We start from the raw sequence: 22,554 nt of genomic DNA, 5'->3' as shown, positions 1-22,554 counted from the left end.
GTTGGGTCACAGAAAGCGCCAAAACTTGTCCCGGTAAGATTTACTAGACGGAAAGTAACTGCGGCACACAGCCGAGCTGCTTTTCGCTAACTGCGCCACTACGCCGAGCGCGGCCACTGTGCTTGAAAAGTACCCCAAAAAGAAGTGAAATTAGTTACAATAATGTCTTGGGTCAGAGAAAGCACCAAAACTTGTCCCGGTAAGATTCACTACACCCGAAAGTAACTGCGGCACACAGCCGAGCTGCTTTACGCTAACTGCGCCACTACGCCGAGCGCCGCCACTGTGCTTGAAAGGTACCCCAAAAAGAAGTGAAAGTAGTTACAATAGTGTGTTGGGTCACAGAAAGCGCCAAAACTTGTCCCGGTAAGATTTACTACACGGAAAGTAACTGCGGCACACAGCCGAGCTGCTTTTCGCTAACTGCGCCACTACGCCGAGCGCCGCCACTGTGCTTGAAAAGTACCCCAAAAAGTAGTGAAATTAGTTACAATAGTGTGTTGGGTCACAGAAAGCGCCAAAACTTGTCCCGGTAAGATTTACTACACGGAAAGTAACTGCGGCACACAGCCGAGCTGCTTTTCGCTAACTGCGCCACTACGCCGAGCGCGGCCACTGTGCTTGAAAAGTACCCCAAAAAGAAGTGAAATTAGTTACAATAATGTCTTGGGTCAGAGAAAGCACCAAAACTTGTCCCGGTAAGTTCACTACACCCGAAAGTAACTGCGGCACACAGCCGAGCTGCTTTTCGCTAACTGCGCCAATACGCCGAGCGCCGCCACTGTGCTTGAAAAGTACCCCAAAAAGAAGTGAAAGTAGTTACAATAATGTCTTGGGTCAGAGAAAGCGCCAAAACGTGTCCGGTAAGATTCACTACACCCGAAAGTAACTGCGGCACACAGCCGAGCTGCTTTTCGCTAACTGCGCCACTACGCCGAGCGCCGCCACTGTGCTTGAAAAGTACCCCAAAAAGTAGTGAAATTAGTTACAATAGTGTGTTGGGTCACAGAAAGCGCCAAAACTTGTCCCGGTAAGATTTACTACACGGAAAGTAACTGCGGCACACAGCCGAGCTGCTTTTCGCTAACTGCGCCAATACGCCGAGCGCCGCCACTGTGCTTGAAAAGTACCCCAAAAAGAAGTGAAAGTAGTTACAATAATGTCTTGGGTCAGAGAAAGCACCAAAACTTGTCCCGGTAAGATTCACTACACCCGAAAGTAACTGCGGCACACAGCCGAGCTGCTTTTCGCTAACTGCGCCAATACGCCGAGCGCCGCCACTGTGCTTGAAAAGTACCCCAAAAAGAAGTGAAATTAGTTACAATAATGTCTTGGGTCAGAGAAAGCACCAAAACATGTCCCGGTAAGATTCACTACACCCGAAAGTAACTGCGCACACAGCCGAGCTGCTTTTCGCTAACTGCGCCACTACGCCGAGCGCCGCCACTGTGCTTGAAAAGTACCCAAAAAAGAAGTGAAATTAGTTACAATAATATCTTGGGCCAGAGAAAGCGCCAAAACTTGTCCCGGTAAGATTCAGCACACGCGAAAGTAACTGCGGCACACAGCCGAGGTGCTTTTCGCTAACTGCGCCACTACGCCGAGCGCCGCCACTGTGCTTGAAAAGTACCCCAAAAAGAAATGAAATTAGTTACAATAATATCTTGGGCCAGAGAAAGCGCCAAAACTTGTCCCGGTAAGATTCAGCACACGCGAAAGTAACTGCGGCACACAGCCGAGGTGCTTTTCGCTAACGTCGCCACTATGCCGAGCGCAGCCACTGTGCTTGAAAAGTACCCCAAAAAGTTGTGAAAGTAGTTACAATAATGTCTTGGGTCAGAGAAAGCACCAAAACTTGTCCGGTAAGATTCACTACACCCGAAAGTAACTGCGGCACACAGCCGAGCTGCTTTTCGCTAACTGCGCCAATACGCCGAGCGCCGCCACTGTGCTTGAAAAGTACCCCAAAAAGAAGTGAAATTAGTTACAATAATGTCTTGGGTCAGAGAAAGCACCAAAACATGTCCCGGTAAGATTCACTACACCCGAAAGTAACTGCGCACACAGCCGAGCTGCTTTTCGCTAACTGCGCCACTACGCCGAGCGCCGCCACTGTGCTTGAAAAGTACCCAAAAAAGAAGTGAAATTAGTTACAATAATATCTTGGGCCAGAGAAAGCGCCAAAACTTGTCCCGGTAAGATTCAGCACACGCGAAAGTAACTGCGGCATACAGCCGAGCTGCTTTTCGCTAACGTCGCCACTATGCCGAGCGCAGCCACTGTGCTTGAAAAGTACCCCAAAAAGTTGTGAAAGTAGTTACAATAATGTCTTGGGTCAGAGAAAGCACCAAAACTTGTCCGGTAAGATTCACTACACCCGAAACTAACTGCGGCACACAGCCGAGCTGCTTTTCGCTAACTGCGCCACTACGCCGAGCGCGGCCACTGTGCTTGAAAAGTACCCAAAAAAGAAGTGAAATTAGTTACAATAATGTCTTGGGTCAGAGAAAGCGCCAAACTTGTCCCGGTAAGATTTACCACACGGAAAGTAACTGCGGCATACAGCCGAGCTGCTTTTCGCTAACGTCGCCACTATGCCGAGCGCAGCCACTGTGCTTGAAAAGTACCCCAAAAAGTTGTGAAAGTAGTTACAATAATGTCTTGGGTCAGAGAAAGCACCAAAACTTGTCCGGTAAGATTCACTACACCCGAAAGTAACTGCGGCACACAGCCGAGCTGCTTTTCGCTAACTGCGCCAATACGCCGAGCGCCGCCACTGTGCTTGAAAAGTACCCCAAAAAGAAGTGAAATTAGTTACAATAATGTCTTGGGTCAGAGAAAGCACCAAAACATGTCCCGGTAAGATTCACTACACCCGAAAGTAACTGCGCACACAGCCGAGCTGCTTTTCGCTAACTGCGCCACTACGCCGAGCGCCGCCACTGTGCTTGAAAAGTACCCAAAAAAGAAGTGAAATTAGTTACAATAATATCTTGGGTCAGAGAAAGCACCAAAACTTGTCCGGTAAGATTTACCACACGGAAAGTAACTGCGGCATACAGCCGAGCTGCTTTTCGCTAACGTCGCCACTATGCCGAGCGCAGCCACTGTGCTTGAAAAGTACCCCAAAAAGTTGTGAAAGTAGTTACAATAATATCTTGGGTCAGAGAAAGCGCCAAACTTGTCCCGGTAAGATTTACCACACGGAAAGTAACTGCGGCATACAGCCGAGCTGCTTTTCGCTAACGTCGCCACTATGCCGAGCGCAGCCACTGTGCTTGAAAAGTACCCCAAAAAGTTGTGAAAGTAGTTACAATAATGTCTTGGGTCAGAGAAAGCACCAAAACTTGTCCGGTAAGATTCAGCACACGCGAAAGTAACTGCGGCACACAGCCGAGCTGCTTTTCGCTAACTGCGCCACTACGCCGAGCGCGGCCACTGTGCTTGAAAAGTACCCAAAAAAGAAGTGAAATTAGTTACAATAATGTCTTGGGTCAGAGAAAGCGCCAAACTTGTCCCGGTAAGATTTACCACACGGAAAGTAACTGCGGCATACAGCCGAGCTGCTTTTCGCTAACGTCGCCACTATGCCGAGCGCAGCCACTGTGCTTGAAAAGTACCCCAAAAAGTTGAGAAAGTAGTTACAATAATGTCTTGGGTCAGAGAAAGCACCAAAACTTGTCCGGTAAGATTCAGCACACGCGAAAGTAACTGCGGCATACAGCCGAGCTGCTTTTCGCTAACTGCGCCACTACGCCGAGCGCCGCCACTGTGCTTGAAAAGTACCCCAAAAAGTAGTGAAATTAGTTACAATAATATCTTGGGCCAGAGAAAGCGCCAAAACTTGTCCCGGTAAGATTCAGCACACGCGAAAGTAACTGCGGCATACAGCCGAGCTGCTTTTCGCTAACGTCGCCACTATGCCGAGCGCAGCCACTGTGCTTGAAAAGTACCCCAAAAAGTTGTGAAAGTAGTTACAATAATGTCTTGGGTCAGAGAAAGCACCAAAACTTGTCCGGTAAGATTCACTACACCCGAAACTAACTGCGGCACACAGCCGAGCTGCTTTTCGCTAACTGCGCCACTACGCCGAGCGCGGCCACTGTGCTTGAAAAGTACCCAAAAAAGAAGTGAAATTAGTTACAATAATGTCTTGGGTCAGAGAAAGCGCCAAACTTGTCCCGGTAAGATTTACCACACGGAAAGTAACTGCGGCATACAGCCGAGCTGCTTTTCGCTAACGTCGCCACTATGCCGAGCGCAGCCACTGTGCTTGAAAAGTACCCCAAAAAGTTGTGAAAGTAGTTACAATAATGTCTTGGGTCAGAGAAAGCACCAAAACTTGTCCGGTAAGATTCAGCACACGCGAAAGTAACTGCGGCATACAGCCGAGCTGCTTTTCGCTAACTGCGCCACTACGCCGAGCGCCGCCACTGTGCTTGAAAAGTACCCAAAAAAGAAGTGAAATTAGTTACAATAATGTCTTGGGTCAGAGAAAGCGCCAAACTTGTCCCGGTAAGATTTACCACACGGAAAGTAACTGCGGCATACAGCCGAGCTGCTTTTCGCTAACGTCGCCACTATGCCGAGCGCAGCCACTGTGCTTGAAAAGTACCCCAAAAAGTTGTGAAAGTAGTTACAATAATGTCTTGGGTCAGAGAAAGCACCAAAACTTGTCCGGTAAGATTCACTACACCCGAAACTAACTGCGGCACACAGCCGAGCTGCTTTTCGCTAACTGCGCCACTACGCCGAGCGCGGCCACTGTGCTTGAAAAGTACCCCAAAAAGTAGTGAAATTAGTTACAATATAGTCTTCGGTCAGAGAAAGCGCCAAACTTGTCCCGGTAAGATTTACCACACGGAAAGTAACTGCGGCATACAGCCGAGCTGCTTTTCGCTAACGTCGCCACTATGCCGAGCGCAGCCACTGTGCTTGAAAAGTACCCCAAAAAGTTGTGAAAGTAGTTACAATAATGTCTTGGGTCAGAGAAAGCGCCAAAACTTGTCCGGTAAGATTCAGCACACGCGAAAGTAACTGCGGCACACAGTCGAGGTGCTTGTCGCTAACGTCGCCACTATGCCGAGCGCAGCCACTGTGCTTGAAAAGTACCCCAAAAAGTTGTGAAAGTAGTTACAATAATGTCTTGGGTCAGAGAAAGCGCCAAAACTTGTCCGGTAAGATTCAGCACACGCGAAAGTAACTGCGGCACACAGTCGAGGTGCTTGTCGCTAACTGCGCCACTACGCCGAGCGCGGCCACTGTGCTTGAAAAGTACCCCAAAAAGAAGTGAAAGTAGTTACAATAATGTCTTGGGTGGAGAAAGCGCCCAGAGCTTGTCCCGGTAAGATTCACTACACGCGAAAGTAACTGCGGCACACAGCCGAGCTGCTTTTCGCTAACTGCGCCACTACGCCGAGCGCGGCCACTGTGCTTGAAAATTACCCCAAAAAGAAATGAAATTAGTTACAATAATATCTTGGGCCAGAGAAAGCGCCAAAACTTGTCCCGGTAAGATTTACTACACGGAAAGTAACTGCGGAACACAGCCGAGCTGCTTTTCGCTAACTGCGCCAAAACGCCGAGCGCCGCCACTGTGCTTGAAAGGTACCCCAAAAAGTAGTGAAATTAGTTACAATATAGTCTTCGGTCAGAGAAAGCGCCAAACTTGTCCCGGTAAGATTTACTACACGGAAAGTAACTGCGGCATACAGCCGAGCTGCTTTTCGCTAACGTCGCCACTATGCCGAGCTGTGCTTGAAAAGTACCGCAAAAAGTAGTGAAAGTAGTTACAATATAGTCTTGGGTCAGAGAAAGCGCCAAAACGTGTCTCGGTAAGATTCAGTACACGGGAAACTAACTGCGGCACACAGCCGAGCTGCTTTTCGCTAACTGCGCCACTAAGCCGAGCGCGGCTATTGTGCTTGAAAAGTACCCCAAAAAGTAGTGAAATTTGTTTCAACAATGTCTTGGGCCAGAGAAAGCGCCAAACTTGTCCCGGTAAGATTTGCTACACGGAAAGTAACTGCGGCACACAGCCGAGCTGCTCTTCGCTAACGTCGCCACTACACCGAGCGCGGCCAATGTGCTTGAAAAGTACCCCAAAAAGTAGTGAAATTAGTTACAATATAGTCTTGGGTCAGAGAAAGCGCCAAACTTGTCCCGGTAAGATTTACTACACGGAAAGTAACTGCGGCACACAGCCGAGCTGCTTTTCGCTAACTGCGCCACTACGCCGAGCGCGGCCACTGTGCTTGAAAAGTACTCCAAAAAGTAGTGAAAGTAGTGACAATATAGTCTTGGGTCAGAGAAAGCGCTAAAGTTGTCCCGGTAAGATTTACTACACGGAAAGTAACTGCGGCATACAGCCGAGCTGCTTTTCGCTAACGTCGCCACTATGCCGAGCTGTGCTTGAAAAGTACCACAAAAAGTAGTGAAAGTAGTTACAATAATGTCTTGGGTCAGAGAAAGCGCCAAAACGTGTCCCGGTAAGATTCACTACACGCGAAACTAACTGCGGCACACAGCCGAGCTGCTTTTCGCTAACTGCGCCACTAAGCCGAGCGCGGCCATTGTGCTTAAAAAGTACCCCAAAAAGTAGTGAAATTTGTTTCAACAATGTCTTGGGCCAGAGAAAGCGCCAATACTTGTTCCGGTAAGATTCACTACACGCGAAACTGCGTCACACGGCCAAGGTGCTTTTCGTCAGAAAGCCAGGTGCGGCGAGCGTGCCCAAAAACTACCGAAATAAGTTATAACTATGCATGCTTGGGCTATAGAATGCGTCGCAAACATCTCCCTGTACGAGTAATTAACTCATATTAACTAGGCTTGGACTGCGGGGCTGTTTTTCGATAACTGCGTCCCTACATAGGTTCAGTTTTCTGCAGTAAGCCTAAATGTGCTTGAAGTGCGTCGCAGACTGTCAAACAAAATTCCTCACCTTGCTGTAGTGCAGTAGTGCAGCGGTGCCGTATCCAAATGCAGACAGAGCACAAGAGAACGGCGGGAGCCCCGAAAACGGGCTACATTCAAAAGAGACGGGTCGCCGAGCACGCGAGCTTCACATGCGCAGCCGGCCTAGCTCACTTCTGCGGCTTGTCTGGCTTGAGTGACGCATGACGTATGCACGCGCGTCTGGCGTGCCGCTAGCTTGTTGCTAGGCAACGTAACAAAAAGTTGCAAATTATAAGTTCATTTACACGCAACACTTTTTCGCTTTTAGTTGGAAAGAATAAAAAAAATAAAACGTTGTCTAGAAGTTTGTTTCACATTCTTTTTTTTCTGACGCTCGCGTCTACTAACGGATGGAGTTGAAACTAGGCCTGACTTGTTTCCTGCTGCCAGTTTTTGAAGAGTGTCCCTTCTTGTTGAATTTCTTTCTCTATGCTACCCACGCTGGTCAGAGCACAGCAGCGCACGATTCTGGATAAGAGCAGATAACGAAACATGAAACGTCATGCAGCGGGCTGAGCTGATGCCGGGCGGGCGGGGCCACACGGCGTGCGCCCGGAGACAGTACTAGGTGAGGGATTGCGAGGGAGTAAAGAGAGAGGGCGATTAGAGAGGATATGGGAGGGAAGAGCTCGGCCACCTGGATCGGCGCGCGTGCGCGCAAAAACGGATTTTCGGGTTCACCCAATACAGATATTGTTTCGTTATGTCTCCTATAGTGGACGATAGAACACTGGAGTTTTGTTAACGGAGGTTAACTGGGTTTATTAAGCATGGAGTACACAGGAATGGGTGTGGTTACATGGAGGTACGGAGAGTAGAGTGTCTTGAGACGGGGCGGCGGCCGACCAGCAGGAGAGGAGCGGGAGAGCCAGACGCTACTTGATATGTCGTCTGCTCAGTGTTCATAGAGGAGGAGGGCTGCCGCGATGGTGGGAGCGGAGGTTTCAGAAGGGGCGCTGGCCAGCACGTGCAGGATGGTGGCGCCATCTCTTGAGCCTTCTTGTAACAGAGATGGCGCCAATTCCCTCTGCCACCGAAACAGGGGAGTTCCCCCCCACTGGCGAAACGTGGTCGCCCGATAAAGATAGGCAATTGCGCGTGTCAATAGTATGCGTTTGGTTCAATTGGCTTTGGACGCGCCTTTCATATTTAAATTCTTGGCTCAATTGCTGTGGGACACCTTGTATAATGCCAAGTCTCTAACACTTGTTCTCTTAACCATGATGTGACAACATACACGTTCTTGCACGTTTCTTGTGGACTTGAAATCATGGGGTAGTGTGTATAAAGGTTCATAAACCCTCACAGTTCGCTGCCTTCTTTTATTGCGTAGGTTCTTTTCAATTACTCACTATGCTGTACTTATTTGGCGGAGTTGACGGCTTGCCACGAATTTAGTTCCATGTGTGCTGTGCATAACAGGGAAACTTCCAGCATGCTGCGGTGGTATCAAAAGCCACTCTTGTGGCATGCACGTGCGCGTCTTCGCTGCCTTTCGTTCTTTGTTTACGAGACGATGGCACGGGGCCGTGTGCAGGAGTACTCCGAACGTTCTAGTGGTGCAGCTGGGCAACCTGCTGAAAGACAGCGAGCGGAACACTCACGGTGTGCAGGCGGTCACCATGCACCCGTCGTACTCGAGTCACTCGCCGGCCGCCAATCTGGCCATCATCACGCTGGACAGGGAGGCCACTCTGAACGACGACGTGCACCCAATCTGTCTGGCCGAGGGCGACGCCGCCTCGCTCGAAGATCACGACTGTTTCGCCACCGGCTGGCCAAACAGCGCTCAAAGTGAGTGCAAAGTCGGACTGGATCTTTTTATGTGACCGTGCCACTTTACTGCAATTTTAAGACGCAATCTCTTCTTCGTATCAGTAGATTGCAAGAATGGTGACCATTCCAATACAAAATACTCTGATAATCTTAGCACGAGGGTGTCGGATAGAAAGTGCCGTCACATATCACACCACAGAATAGCAGTCTAAGAAGACACAGGTGTCAATTGAGCCACTAGATTTATTGGGAATGGGATGTGGTCAATGTGATGAAAAAATTACATCACGTACATTGATTGTAGTAGGTGAGTGACCTATCGGCTTTAACAAACTAGGAAACAAGCGCTAGCCTAAGATTGTCGTCGGCGACGCGCACGTAGGTGAAAACTTAAACACACAGTTTGGACATCTCTGATTTTAACAGCTTGTCAGATGATTCATTGTTGTTCTGTTAGCCCAAAAGAAGGAGCAAGATCTTTTTAGTTGCATCGTTCCTTTGTATTAGGGTTATGGCGCTGTTTGAAGCATTTTCCAGGAATGTTACTGAGGTGCCATTAGTTGTTATTAGTCCTGCAATGCAAATACAATGCTTCCAGGAATATATTCAAGCTCTCGGCAGCAGCTTATAAGAGAACATAATTAAATAATGTGAGGATCCCACGCACTGTGGGAATCGATGTAAGCGAAGCTTTGTATGCTATTCGCTTTCATTAACGACAATTCGCAGTGACCTTAGAGGCGAATGTATAATTTGCTCAGTGTTTAGTCCAGCAAAAGAAGTGGTGGGTCGATGTTAAACGTTGCCTTGCGTGCACCACTACTTCTTGTCTGCGTAGTCGACAGAACACACGTGTTTGCTTGAGGCGTTGTTGTGCGTCATTGTTCATAATCTCTGAGAGGGTTGAGCATTATCATTGCCTCACATGGCACGCATCTTGACAGCGGCAGTCTGCACCACGTTTCGCTGCAACACGGGACCGTTCTGTCCGACGTCTCTTTTGGGATTCTGTGTCCTCGACGCTGAGTGCACGCTGTGGAGCCAGTTTGCTGGCGCGCGTTTACGGGCTCCTTCTACATACGCGGCTAGCAAGCTGTTCAGACTCTAGCTCCAAGCGCGCTTTTCAGGGTATAGACGATTGTAATGTTTACACTATCACAGCGCAGCACGCGACCTCCAAAGCCCAGCAACTGCATTTTGGTCGCATAGGAAAGCAAGCACAGCACGTGTCATATGCACAAACTGTTAAACGCTACTGCGGCGGTGTCGGCCAAGATGGATGGATGCTATGAACATGCCCTTAAAACGGGGCGGGCGGGGGGGGGGGGGGTTGCGCCACCAAGCTCTTGTTATAATATTGCCTAACGTCTTGCCCATATTCGAAAAAAGAAAAAAAAGAACATACGAAGAATTTCCATCACCAAAATTTGTGAACCCTTATTCGGAACTTGGTTTTTGCACGTCTCCGTTGCTTGTAGTTTCCCTACTTTTCTTCCACCAATCTTCCAATCGCCTCCTGATAATCTGTGTTGCGGAGATGTTTGCTTTCTCCATGCTCTCACTCAACCCAAGCGCTTCAAAAGTGCCAGAGGTGCCATAATCGACCGCTGGGCAGATATCTTCACATACTAATTAAAAAAAAACCTAAATTAAAATATGAGGTATTACGTGCCAAAACCACGATCAGATTACGAGGCACGCCATAGTTGGGGACAACTAGAATTTGGAACACCGGGGGTTCCTCAACGTGCACCTTAATCTAAGTACACGGGTTTCTTTCTAATTTCGCCCCCGTCGAAATGCGGCTGCCATGGCAGGGATTTGGTCCCGCAACCTCGTGCATAGGAGCCCAACACCATAGCCACTAAGCAACCACGGCGGGTTATACTAATTCAACATGCTCCATTGTTTCCCTAGCTTTACCGCAGCAAGCACATCATGCTTCTTTTTCCTTCTTGTATGCCACCTTATAAGTGCGTGTTATAAGGCATCCTGATCTCGCTTCGAAAAGTATTGTGCTTCCCCTTGAGTTATTATAGTTCTATTTCCTGATTTCGTTTTTTTTTTCTTTTAAGTACTCATAGCAGGTTTCTTTTCCATTGCCGCCACCCATGAGATTGCTTTGCCTTTCCACTTGATGTTCTTTGTTGCCAAGTTGCTCACCGTACTGGTCGCACACCTGCCGACAAATTTTCTAGTTGTCTTTCTCCACTGTGAATCAATGTTTTTCCTGTACAAATATCTCAATACCCAGTCCATATCACCTTGCACAGCTTCATTTGTAGTCTTGCCGTGAGCGCCCAATGCGAGGCGTCCCACTGACTTTTGGTGGGCATCGAGTCCTGATTCTACCCTTCACTTCAAGCAAACAACAGCATTTCCAAATGTTGGTCACGGAACGATTACACCTTTTCATATCAAACACCGGAGCACCTCGTATCTGTTGTACCCCATAGCGCTCTGTGTTTGGCTGCATTTCTCTTTCCATTTAGTGTTATTGTTGTTTGCTGTCTTTCCATATACCTATTGCCTTCGCTTGTCCATATACCAATGTATATAAATTGTTTACAGAAGATATTTCCTGGCCCTCTGTTGACAGTGGTAGTTCACTGTTTTCATTGAACATAACACCTGATTTTTTAGGGCTAACTTTCAGACCGATATTCTCGCCTTCCTGTCCCTAGATATCAGCCAGACTTTGCGTATCATTTTCATTGTTAGCTAGCAACAAGCGGGATGCGCGAAGGCGCGCGCCATCTAATTGTAACAAGCTAAGCGGAGCGCCCGAGCAACACCTCGATTTAGCGCACCGCCGGTGGTGACACCTTCTGGCCGGCTACGCGCCACCGTTTTGCTCCGCGGTCGCCATATTGGGGCGAGTCGCTTGCGGCGCCCGCTCTTTCCAGCGTTGGTAGTGCAGCATTGCTGGGGAGTCTGCGAAGCTGCTGTGTCGTGCGCCAGCTACTGAGCGATTGAACTGTGTTCAGTCGCAAAAACCAGCATTCCAGGGCATTGTGCACTGCTGTGTGCCGGGTAATAATGCCGGGCACCTTTCTTTTGTTTGTTTGATCATTCTGAAAGCGGCCGGCACGCCGCATTGTCAGTTTTTCTGTGACGCGCGTTGCGACGAGATTTATCTCAATTGATCCGAGCCACGCGCGACCATGTCGGGTTCCAGAATTTTGTCGTTGTCTTTAGAATGTTATCTCGAAGTTTCCTTGCCGGCTTTAAGCTGAGCTCGGCCGAGAACGGCGGGGATCTTGTTCATCGATGACAGTCGAGCAGGTTTTCTGCTATCACCGCCGCGAAGTTATGCAGTTCTTGGTAGACGCAAGTCAGCCTAATATAGCGTTTCTTTTAGGAACCTTTCGGTGCCTATACCGCACGCGTTGCATCGAATTCTCCGGCCAGTGTGCTGGCCTTTCGAGTAATTCGTTGGTTTCAGTATCCCAGTGGGCCAACTCGTACCTAGTTGCACAGTAGTGATTTCTTCTCAGATATATCTGTCCAAGCATACGCTATTTTATTTCTGTGTGCAAGAAGCGTTTAGGATTGCAAGTAAATCTCCAAGACCTTTGTACACCTGAATTTGGTGGCACAAGCGCATGCTAAACAAGAATATCGGTAAACGCTCCATTGCCCGCCGTATCTGCGCTCGCCACAACATGGCGGTCACGAAGGCAATGTCTCCACTCTGTACGGCGGCGCGCTACATCGAAGCACCCTAGCATGGATGGATGGATGGATGTTATGAGTGTCCCCTTTGGAACGGGGCGGTGGGTTGCGCCACCAAGCTCTTGCTATTATACTGCCTAATGTCCTACCTAGGTTAAACAATAAAGAAGATCGCTATGAACTACCACACCCAAATTTTCTGATCCCCTAGTGCGAACTGTGCTTTTGTACGTCTCCGTCTTTTGTCGTTTCCCTACTCTTCTTCCACCAATCCTCCTATCGCCTCTTACTAATGTCTATTGCGGACCTATTTGCTTTACCATTGCTCCCGTTGAACCCAAGGGCTTCAAGGAGGCCAGTGGTGCCTGAATCGACCGCTGGGTAGACGTCTTCACATTCTAATAAAACATGCTCCATAGTTTCCCTAACTTTGCCGCAGCAAGCACATACTTCTTCTTCCTTCTTATATCTTGCTTTATAGGAGCCTATTCTAAGGCATCCCGATCTCGCTTAGAAAAGTAATGAGCTTCCCTTTGAGTTATCATAAATTGTTTCTTCCCTGATTTCTTTTTTTTTTCGCTTAAGTCGTTACTCATGGCTGGTTTCTTTTCCATTGCCGCCACCCCTGAGATTAATTCAGCCTCTCTGACTTTCCGCTTGATCTTCTTTGTTGCTGTGTTGCCCACCCTACAGGCCGCATACATGTTGGTAAGCTTCCTAGTTCTTTTCCTCCACTGTGAATCAATGCGTTTCCTATACAGATACCTGAGCACTCTCCCAGCCCATTTACTTTCTTCCATATTCCTCAGCCGTTCTTCATACTCAATTTTACTGCGAGCTTCCCTCGCTTCAAAACTAGTCCAGCTCATATCACCCTGCACAGCTTCATTTGCAGTCTTCCCGTGAGCGTCCAAGGCGAGGCGACCCACTTACCTTTGGTTGCCGCCGAGTCCTGATTGTACCCCTAATATACAGCAAACAACCGCATTTCCAAAAGTAAGTCCTGGAACCATTACACCTTTCCACATACCTCGGAGGACCTCGTACCTATTGTATCCCCATAGTGCTCTGTGCTTCATTATGGCTGAATTTCTCTTCCCCTTCACTGTTATTGTTTCTTCCCGTGTTTCCATATTTACATTGCCTTCGTTTACCGTATACCAAGGTATTTATATTCTGTTACCCGAGGTATTTCCAGGCCCTGTATCTCCACTGTCTGTTCACTATTTTCATTGAATACCATAACACCTGATATCCTAACACTAAATTTCAAGCCTAAATTGCTGCCTTCTTGTCAACAGATATTAGCCAGACGTTGCAAATCACTTTGCTTGTTAGCAAGCAACACAATGTCGTCCGCATAAAATAAACCTGGGAGTTGCTGCTCTATTACTGTACCCGCCTGTTTGTATGAGAGATTAAACCCGATATTACTTCCTTCTAGCGCCATCTCCATCCTCACCATGTACATCATAAACAGCAGCGGGGATAAAGGCACCCCTGCCTTAGTCCCTTGTTGATATGAACTTTGTCCGCGCTCCTCATCCCTTCCCATTCAACGCAAACGGTATTTTCTAGGTAAATCTCTCTCAAAAGCTGTAGACAATCTTTACCTAAGCCTTCCCCTTCCAGAATATCCCACAAAATGTTGCGATCTACGTTGTCGTAGGCTACTGTTATGTCCAAAAAGGCCACATACAACGGTCTGCTTTCTGCTTTTGATATTTCAATACACTGAGTAAGAACAAACAAGTTATCATGCAAATGCCTACCTATTCTAAAGCCATTCTGAAGCTCTCCGAAAATGCCATTATTCGCTGCCCATGCTTGAAGCTTTAATTTGATTGCCTGCATTGCTAGCCTGTATATTACCGATGTAATGGTCAACGGTCTATACGAATGAATTCTGTCTTTCTCCCCCTTACCTTTATAAATTAAATTCATTCGACTTTGTCTGGTATTCGTCTATCTTTTAAAGTTTATTCCACTGCTTTCACCAGAGCTTCCTTACTTCTTGGTCCTACTTCATTTATCAGCCTAACGGGAACCTCGTCTAGCCCTGTGGCTGTTCGCTTAGGAATTTTCTCTTCCGCTTTCTTCCAGTTTAAATTTGGCAGCACCAGCTCCTTTTCCACTTGGGTCTCTTTCATTCTCTTTTTTTGATCAAGTACAACCTCGTCATTGCCTTGGAAAGATTCGGCTGTTGCTTTTAGGATGTAATTTATTGCCGCTTCTCCTTCCAGTCTGTTTTCATCTTCGTCTTGGATATGTTGTTGTATTGTTGTTGACTTCCTGCCTAATAATTTTATGTGGTTGCAAAATATTCTAGGGGCGGCACTCTTTTTCTCACGTATTTCTGACAACCAGCGTTCAATTTCACCTTTTAATTGTGCTTGCACCAATATTTGAACCATAGACTTCTTTCTCCCGGTATATTTACCATTTAGCGGCTACTTGATCCTGCCGCAACTGCGCCTTCTTTGCCTGCCTGTGCTCTCGAGATGCTTTCTGTCGTTCGGCGATCGCTTCTCGTATCTCCTTGTTCCACCAGCTTTCCGGTTTCTTTCTTTTCTTTCCAACGAACATGTTGTTTCTCTTTCCGTATTTCTGTCGTTATTACACTTAGAAGCTCACCATATTTCCACTCTTTACCTGGCCATTTGCGAAGTTCTTCCTCGACTCTAGTGACTATATTTGCGATTTGTTCAGCGTTCAAATTTGGACTGGCCATTTTGCGCTCCTTGCTCTCTTTCCCAACTACATATCCCATGTTCAAAATGATGCGTCTATGGTCACTCCCTATGGTGCTAGACCCTTCCTCAGCGATGACCATTTCTCCCAACTTATCGTGAGTTCCTTCTGTCATAGTAATCAATGGTCGATTACCGGTTTCCCACATCGCACGTGATCTGCCCTTCACACTAAGGCCCTGTATGCATGATAACGAGGTTATGTTGCTCACAAAGGTCCAGCATTGACTTCCCGTTGTTGTCGGTATAGCCATCTAAATCCTGTATGTAGGCATTCATGTCACCTAATAGGACAATTTCAGCACCATTCCCGAAACCCTTAATAATTAGCGCTTTTGCATTCCAGCATGCAACCCCTTATTCTTCTCTGTGCAATTATTTGCGGTCCACCAATACGTAACGCCCAGCCAAGTCCAGGACCAGGAGGCAAGCGCCATCTGGGTGTGTTGCAAGAAACGCAGCGGCGCGCTTGAGCGAGACCGCAGTAGTCTAGTATAATATGAAGGTAGTGTGCTAAGCGCACACCAGCAGCAACGGGGTGAGGTAAAGCCACCAATCTCAACTTGGAAATGGAGCTGTACATTGAAATCGATGGTGCGACCCCTGGTGTATTACAGGGAGAGCGCGTATGCAAAGAGGCGCTGGGGATATGCACAGCGAGCACCGCCGCGTTGAAGCACAGACAGAAAGTGTGCGAACGCGGTCGCGGACGCTACATTGATCTCGATGGTATGGCGCCGCTCTTTGCATATGTAGCAATATGCGCTTTCCCTGTGGCACAGCAGCCGTCGCACCATCGATTTCAATGTATCGCCTGGTTTCCAAGTTGAGATCTGTGGCTCCAGGCGCGTGCGGTGCCGCTGGGCTCGCTACTCTTGTGTTCTAGCGCACTGTAACAGCAGCAGCAGCAGCTGCGCCTGGAAAGTCGGGAGAAGAGGCAGAGAAAGCTGCGCTTCAATAATCATTTCTTGCTGCTCTACTATTGTAGTATTTCTAGTCAAACTTATTTGAATTTTTCCAGTCGATAACCGAATTTCAGAAACGTTACAAGCAAAAGTTATTGCGTGCCCTTTTTGTACTTGTGCGACTACGTTGGATGCATCGGTAGTTCCCCCATCAACTGAGGTTCGTTATGGAAATCCGACGCGTGCCTCTCGCCCATTCCGCCACATCTCGGCATGCTTCTGGGAATTTTATTCTGTTATACCAGCGGCCGTATGATGTTGACATGAGCATATAAGAGGCTCCTGGATGTCCTCGTAATGGTTCACGCGTCTAAGTGATATAACTTTCCTTCGATATCTGTGTGAAAGTCGCGTAAACACATGTCAGTATGAATTAAATTAAATTCTGGGGTATTACGTGCCGAAACTACTATTTGATTATGAGGCACGCCGTATTAAGGGACTCCCGTTTAATTTTCTTTAACGTGTGCCAATGCATGGTACACGGGCGTTTTTGCATTTCGCCTTCATCCAAGTGCCGGGATTTATTTATTTATTTATTTATTTATTTATTTATTTATTTATTTATTTATTCACAGTACCTACAGGTTCCTGGCCGATGCATAGTATAAAAGGGGAATTAACATGGTAATTATATCTGGCGACAAGTACAGAAAACTTATGATACATATGGGCGGTAAAATCAAGGCGACAGTGAAAAACAAAGCAGTATAAGACGCGAAAAGTAATACATGAGCTAAACTGTGTACGACAAAAGGCTCATTATAATCACAGTGCTCATGGTCAAGCCAGAATACAAATATAATAGAACAAGTTATAAAAGGATGAACGTAAAAATGACATTCAACAAGGAAAAGGAAAAGTGCGAGAAAGCACGCCCGAAACAAGTAAATTGAGTATTCGACAAGTGTTGAGCAGCTCCAACGCTATTTAGGCATGAGATGGTCGTGCAGGCGGTCATGCAAAGTATCGCGATCTGGAATGGAGACGATATCGTCAGGAAGATGGTTCCAAAGTGAAATGGCATGCGGCAGCGCTGATGAGTTAAACGCTTGTATTTTACCGAAGATACACTTGATGCTAACGTGATTGTGGAGCCGCAGAGACATGCGTGATGGGGTTTTCAAGGGCTGGACAGGTGGCCAGGTTAACTTAATGTATTCATAAAGGAAACACAAAGAGGGCATTCGAAGAGGGTGCAGTGAGTTTTCAAGCTTCATTTTCGTAACGCTAGACTTGCGATCATAATTTCCAGAAATGAACAGGGCAGCCAGGTTTTGCACTCGTTCTATGTTAGTGATTAAGTTACGAAAGGCGCTATAACGTAAAACTATTCCAAACATTTCTATTCCAATTCTGCAATCTGCCCTCCACGATTGGTCAAACACTTTTTTGTACTACCACACTTAACCTGTCTATCACGCGACGTCACGAAAACCGCGATCATCTGACATGACGTGTACACGCTAATTATGCATGATTTGATTGAACAAAAGAAAAATAGTTATTTCTGATTCGACCCCTTTTCGCCATTAACCCTCGGCTATTGGTCACAAGTTTTCGAGCTGCACCCACTTCACCTGCCTGTCACGCGACGTCATAAAACCAAAAAAATTCACCGCGTCAAAGTGACGTGTACGCGATAACGATGAATTAACATGTCGAACAAAACTGAATTCTCTGTTGAGGCTGGCTGCCCCGTTCCAAAAGGAATAAAAGATGGCTGCCGCCGATCGCTCAGGCACTGGCGACTCGCACCTGCCGGAGAGCGTGGGTTTAATTGCGTATTATTAAAATTTTTGCGTGGCCGTGTAACGTTTTCGAGCACTTTAGGCACGTTTACGACCTCGTTCTGCAAACTCTTCTTTGCTGAGGATTCGTTTCAGCGTCATTCTTTAGCTTCCGTTGCATGCCGCCGTGATTTTCGGCGAGACACCGCAAGCTGAGTAAGACCAACCGCGGACGTCGGCACCACCCTCTTCATCCGTTTATCGATTTTCAGTGCAGTGGCTCGGCCCCATTCAATCCATTTGTACTTTAACGCGCTCCTCGCCTCTTGTCAGCCAATTGGGTGAGACAAGCCGCTCAGTGTAGGCAATGCTATTCGTTTTTCAAGCAAACAAACGTGACCTCCTATAAATGAGGAGAGCGTTTTGTTGGTCCGTTCAGACAACCCTGCGGGTGACCGCCTGATCCTTGCGTCGGCGGTTACGCAAATTTGACGTCAGGAGATTGGAATAAAAAGATATTGGAATAGTCTTATGTTATAGGACCCTAAGTTACCAAAATCGTGACGCGATTTCCAACTGTGTGCGAATGAACGTTTGGTACGCTAACTTGCGAATGTCCGGTGGTGATTTGCACAGATTGCGACGAGCGCACTCAAGCGTTTGGGACGCTTTAGCACAGCTAGTGATAATGTGGGCGGACCACGAAAGGTTGTGAGTCAGGTGAATTGCTAGGTACTTGTGTACGGAGATATGGCAGAGTTGCTAATAGAGCACGGAAAAATCTGTGTTGCATATTTTGCGACTGAAAGAAATTAGTTTGCATTTGCGCCAATTTAAAACCATTTACCATTAACTACACCACATGCTTATTAGGTTAATGTCGTTTTGCAGGATAACGTGATCATCCAGAGAAGTTACTTTTCTGTAAACGATGCAATCATCAGCGAATATTCTTATGCTTGAGGAAATGTTACGGGCAGAATTAAGAAAAAAAAAGGGGCCTAGGACACTGCCCTTAGGGTCTCGCAAGTTACATCAGCCAGAAAAGAAGCTCAGGTGAATTGTTGAATATTTCGGGTTGAAATATATGTGAATTGTTGACGAAATGGTAAAAAAATTCCCATTCAAGATAAACTAGCAGAGCCTAGTGCAAGGGAATTTTGAAAACAACCGGCAATGGGCAACACAGTCAACAGCTTTGGAAAAGTCAAGAAAAATGCTGTCAGTTTGTAAGGTATTGTCCGTGTTAAAGTGCAAGTCGGTTGTAAATTCAAGCATTTGTGCATCGCAGGACATATCGTTTCGAAAGCCATGTTGATTAATAAAAAAGAACTGATTACAAAGATGTGCGAGGCCATAATATGCTCCAGCAACTTACGGGACATGCATGTTAAGGAAAAATGGCGATAGTTGTCTGGTACGTTTTTATTTCCGGGTTTGAATACTTGGATTACCTTAGCCATCTACCAGTCTTTGGGTAATTGGCCGGTCGACAAATATTGCCTAAATATGTAACACCACATTTTACTAATAGGGGTAGGGTATTTTTAGTATTTGAGAGTTCAGATTACCGATACCAGCAGACGTAGATAGTTTGAGGTTATTTATAAGACATTCAATGGGGCCTTCTGAAGTGCTCGTTATGGGTTCCACATAAAGGTATTCTGGTTCCAGAGCTACGGGCATGGTTACATTATCTTCCTTTGTAAATGCTTATCAAACAAACTTGTTAAACTCAGATGAGCACTGCGCATTCGTTAAGGGAACGTTGTTATAATTGAAAAGACAAATTTATTGCGATGCATTATCAGGTGATATGGTTTTCTAATACTTTCTTGGGTTTGAGTGTAAAAGGGAGGGAAGGTCACACGAGTAGTACTTATATTTAGGTATGCATATAGCTGAAAATACTATTTTGACACCTGCCTTTTACTTTTCCCAGGAAGATGGGCTGGATGAACACTTGGCAGCTGTGTAAAACCATTTCGATCTTGTTTCGTAGTCTGCGAAGTGACTAGTTGAACCAAGAATTTTTTTATTATCTGAAATGGAAATAAGAGACACGTGCTTGTCGACTAAATCGAACATCTTATTTTTGGAAGCCAGCCAGTTTTCATCCACAAAATGCTGCGGAAAAGTTGGTATAAAAGACTTATGGGAAAACACCGCCAATTCCTTGTTCATGCTGTTATACTCTGCTTTATTGTAGTTACGAACTAATTTATTAGCTTTAGATATTATGTTTCATACCGATTTGAGGATAGTGAGTCTCTGGTCACTAAGTTCATCACAGTGCTGAATTGGGCCTATCGTATCAGGAACTGTGGTTAGCATTAAACCTAAAAGGTTACTGTCACGTGTAGGTTTATTTACCACATGGGTAAAGTTAAAATCCAATGACAAATTAACGAAATCTGTTGAAGTATGGTAGGACGATGACAAAATTGACCAGTCATTGTTCGGAAAATTGAAATCTTCGGAAAGATAAACATGATCCGTAGGACAGCTCTTGATTGCTACTGAAATACTGCTTCACAAGTCCTCTAGGAACAAACGACTAGCGTCAGATGGACGATAACAAACGCCTATTCGTAAGCTAACAGCTTGAGCTCTGCAAGTAGCCCACATTATTTCTAGGTTAGAATTTGTGTCAATACCGGAAAGTAGGACTGCGTTTTAATGGCCAGCAGTACCCCTCTGCCCCTCCTTTGTGTGCGATCAAATCGATAAATGGTGTCTGCCCTAGCGATCAGGAATTCATTCTCCCGGATATTAGGGTGCAAACAAGACTCTGGTAATGCTAGGATATCTGACTGGCTGTCATCAAAGAATGACGGGACCTGATCATACTCAGGCTTCTTCTGTTAGTGAATAATAGTGAAAGAATGATAGTAGGTTTCGAATGTTTGGAATGACTCATCGTAATAAGCAATTAGACCTCGCTTCGCATCAAGACGGCAAAAGGGGCCAGTGGGTTGGGATTCATAGTAAGGTTCGTTACAGCGCAACACAAGAGAAGGACAAAAGAAGGTATGAAACGACGACACTGCGCTGACTCTCAACTTATATATTATTGAAGATGTGTCGAACATATATGTAGGTGCCAGTTGATAAGTTAAGTTATGGAGTTTTACAGGCCAAAACCACGATCTCATTTTGAGGCACGCCGTAGAGGAGGACTCCGGAAATTTCGACTACCTGGGGTTCTTTAACCTGCACCTAAATCTAAGTACACGGGTGTTTTCGCATTTCGCCCCCATCAAAATGCGGCCACCGTGGTCGGGATTCAATCCCGCGACCTCGTGCTCAGCAGCCCAACACCATAGCCACTCAGCAACCACGGCGGGTCCAGTTGATAACCATGAGAGGCACGAGACAGAGATACATACAGGCCACTGTGACCAACTGACGCATAATCAAAACTTACATAGGTAACGCAGTTCCTTTTCATGTAGACCGATAGACTGTTCGCTGATACATGCCTTGTCCGTAATCTTTATATCTCTGTGTCTCGTGCATGTCATGGTTATCAACTGGCACCTATATATATTGATACGGAACAGCCGCCACAGTCTGGCTGCACTGAGGAGGAAGAAGACGACGTGTGCCCGCTTGATATAGCGTCGCCATCTTGGCCTCCGCTAGCTCCCCTGTAAATAAATTGTAAATAGCATTGGGCATAAGCTACACGTAACAATATGTTCGACATATCTTCAATAAAATATATGTTGTGTCAGCGCTCTGTCGTCATTTTATACCTTCTTTTGTCCTTGTCTTGTGTTGCACTGTAAAGAACGTTACCATGATTTCGTTTCGATAAGAGTTGCTTCACTGCATCAGAAGCCTCTTGGTGTCTTGCCTCCCAACGCCATGGAAGGTCCTTCTGCAGCAACTCGTACAGCAGACATGGCGTCGTTGCGCTTTTTTCTAAAAATCGGTCATAGAATGCGAACATCCCGAAAAATAAACTACAATGCCTGTTTACACGCGGGATCGGGCGCCTCCTCGATCACCACCTCCTTGCCTGCTGTTTTGTGGACTCCGTTCCCATCAATTTTGTCACCCAGGCACTCGACATGCGACACACCAAAGGGACATTTAGACCTGCTCAGTCACAAATATGCCCGGATCAGTCATTGTAAAACAGCTTTCAATACTTTCCTTTTTTAACGGCGGAGCTGTTTTAAGTCGAGCTTTCGCCGTCCGGCGTCCGCTGTCAAGCAGTGGAGTGGGAGCTTGAGTTCACCGCCAGAGGGCGGTGAGCTGAATCTTTCCAATGCAACAAAATATCCTAGACGAAGATGGAAACAAAGTGGAAGGGGAAGCGACATAAAATTACATGCGAAAAATAACAGCCGAATCTTTTCAAGGCAGTGACTGCGTTGTATTTGAAGAAAAAAAAAGAGTATGATAGAGACCCAAGTGAAAAAGGAGCTGGTGCTGGCAAAGTTCAACTGGAAGAAAGCGGAAGAGAAAATTCCTAAGCGCACAGCCACGGGGCTAGACGAGGTTCCCGTTAGCCTGATTAATGAACTGGGACCAAAAAGTAAGGAAGCCCTGGTGAAAGCAGTGGAAAGAACTTTAAAAGATACACGAATACCAGACAGTTGGTGACAATGTCGAATGAATTTCATTTATAAAGCTAAAGGGGAGAAAGGTAGAATTCACTGATATAGACCGTTGACCATTACATCGGTAGTA

The 22,554-nt window shown here is 46.6% G+C and overlaps 1 protein-coding gene across 2 annotated transcripts in view; it reads left to right on the top strand.

Annotated features, from left to right (window-relative positions):
* Positions 1-22,554, top strand: part of LOC142590681 (uncharacterized) — a 344,046-nt gene that overhangs the window by 308,724 nt on the left and 12,768 nt on the right. For both annotated transcript variants that reach the window (XM_075703098.1, XM_075703097.1), the window contains one exon: positions 8,495-8,751. In XM_075703098.1, the coding sequence (XP_075559213.1) occupies positions 8,495-8,751 (257 nt within the window). The remainder of the gene's footprint in view (positions 1-8,494; positions 8,752-22,554) is intronic.

The sequence above is a fragment of the Dermacentor variabilis genome, chromosome 8, assembly GCF_050947875.1.
Source record: "Dermacentor variabilis isolate Ectoservices chromosome 8, ASM5094787v1, whole genome shotgun sequence".
NCBI classification, from domain to species: Eukaryota; Metazoa; Arthropoda; class Arachnida; order Ixodida; family Ixodidae; genus Dermacentor; species Dermacentor variabilis.
This window is presented reverse-complemented; position numbering and strand designations above follow the sequence as displayed.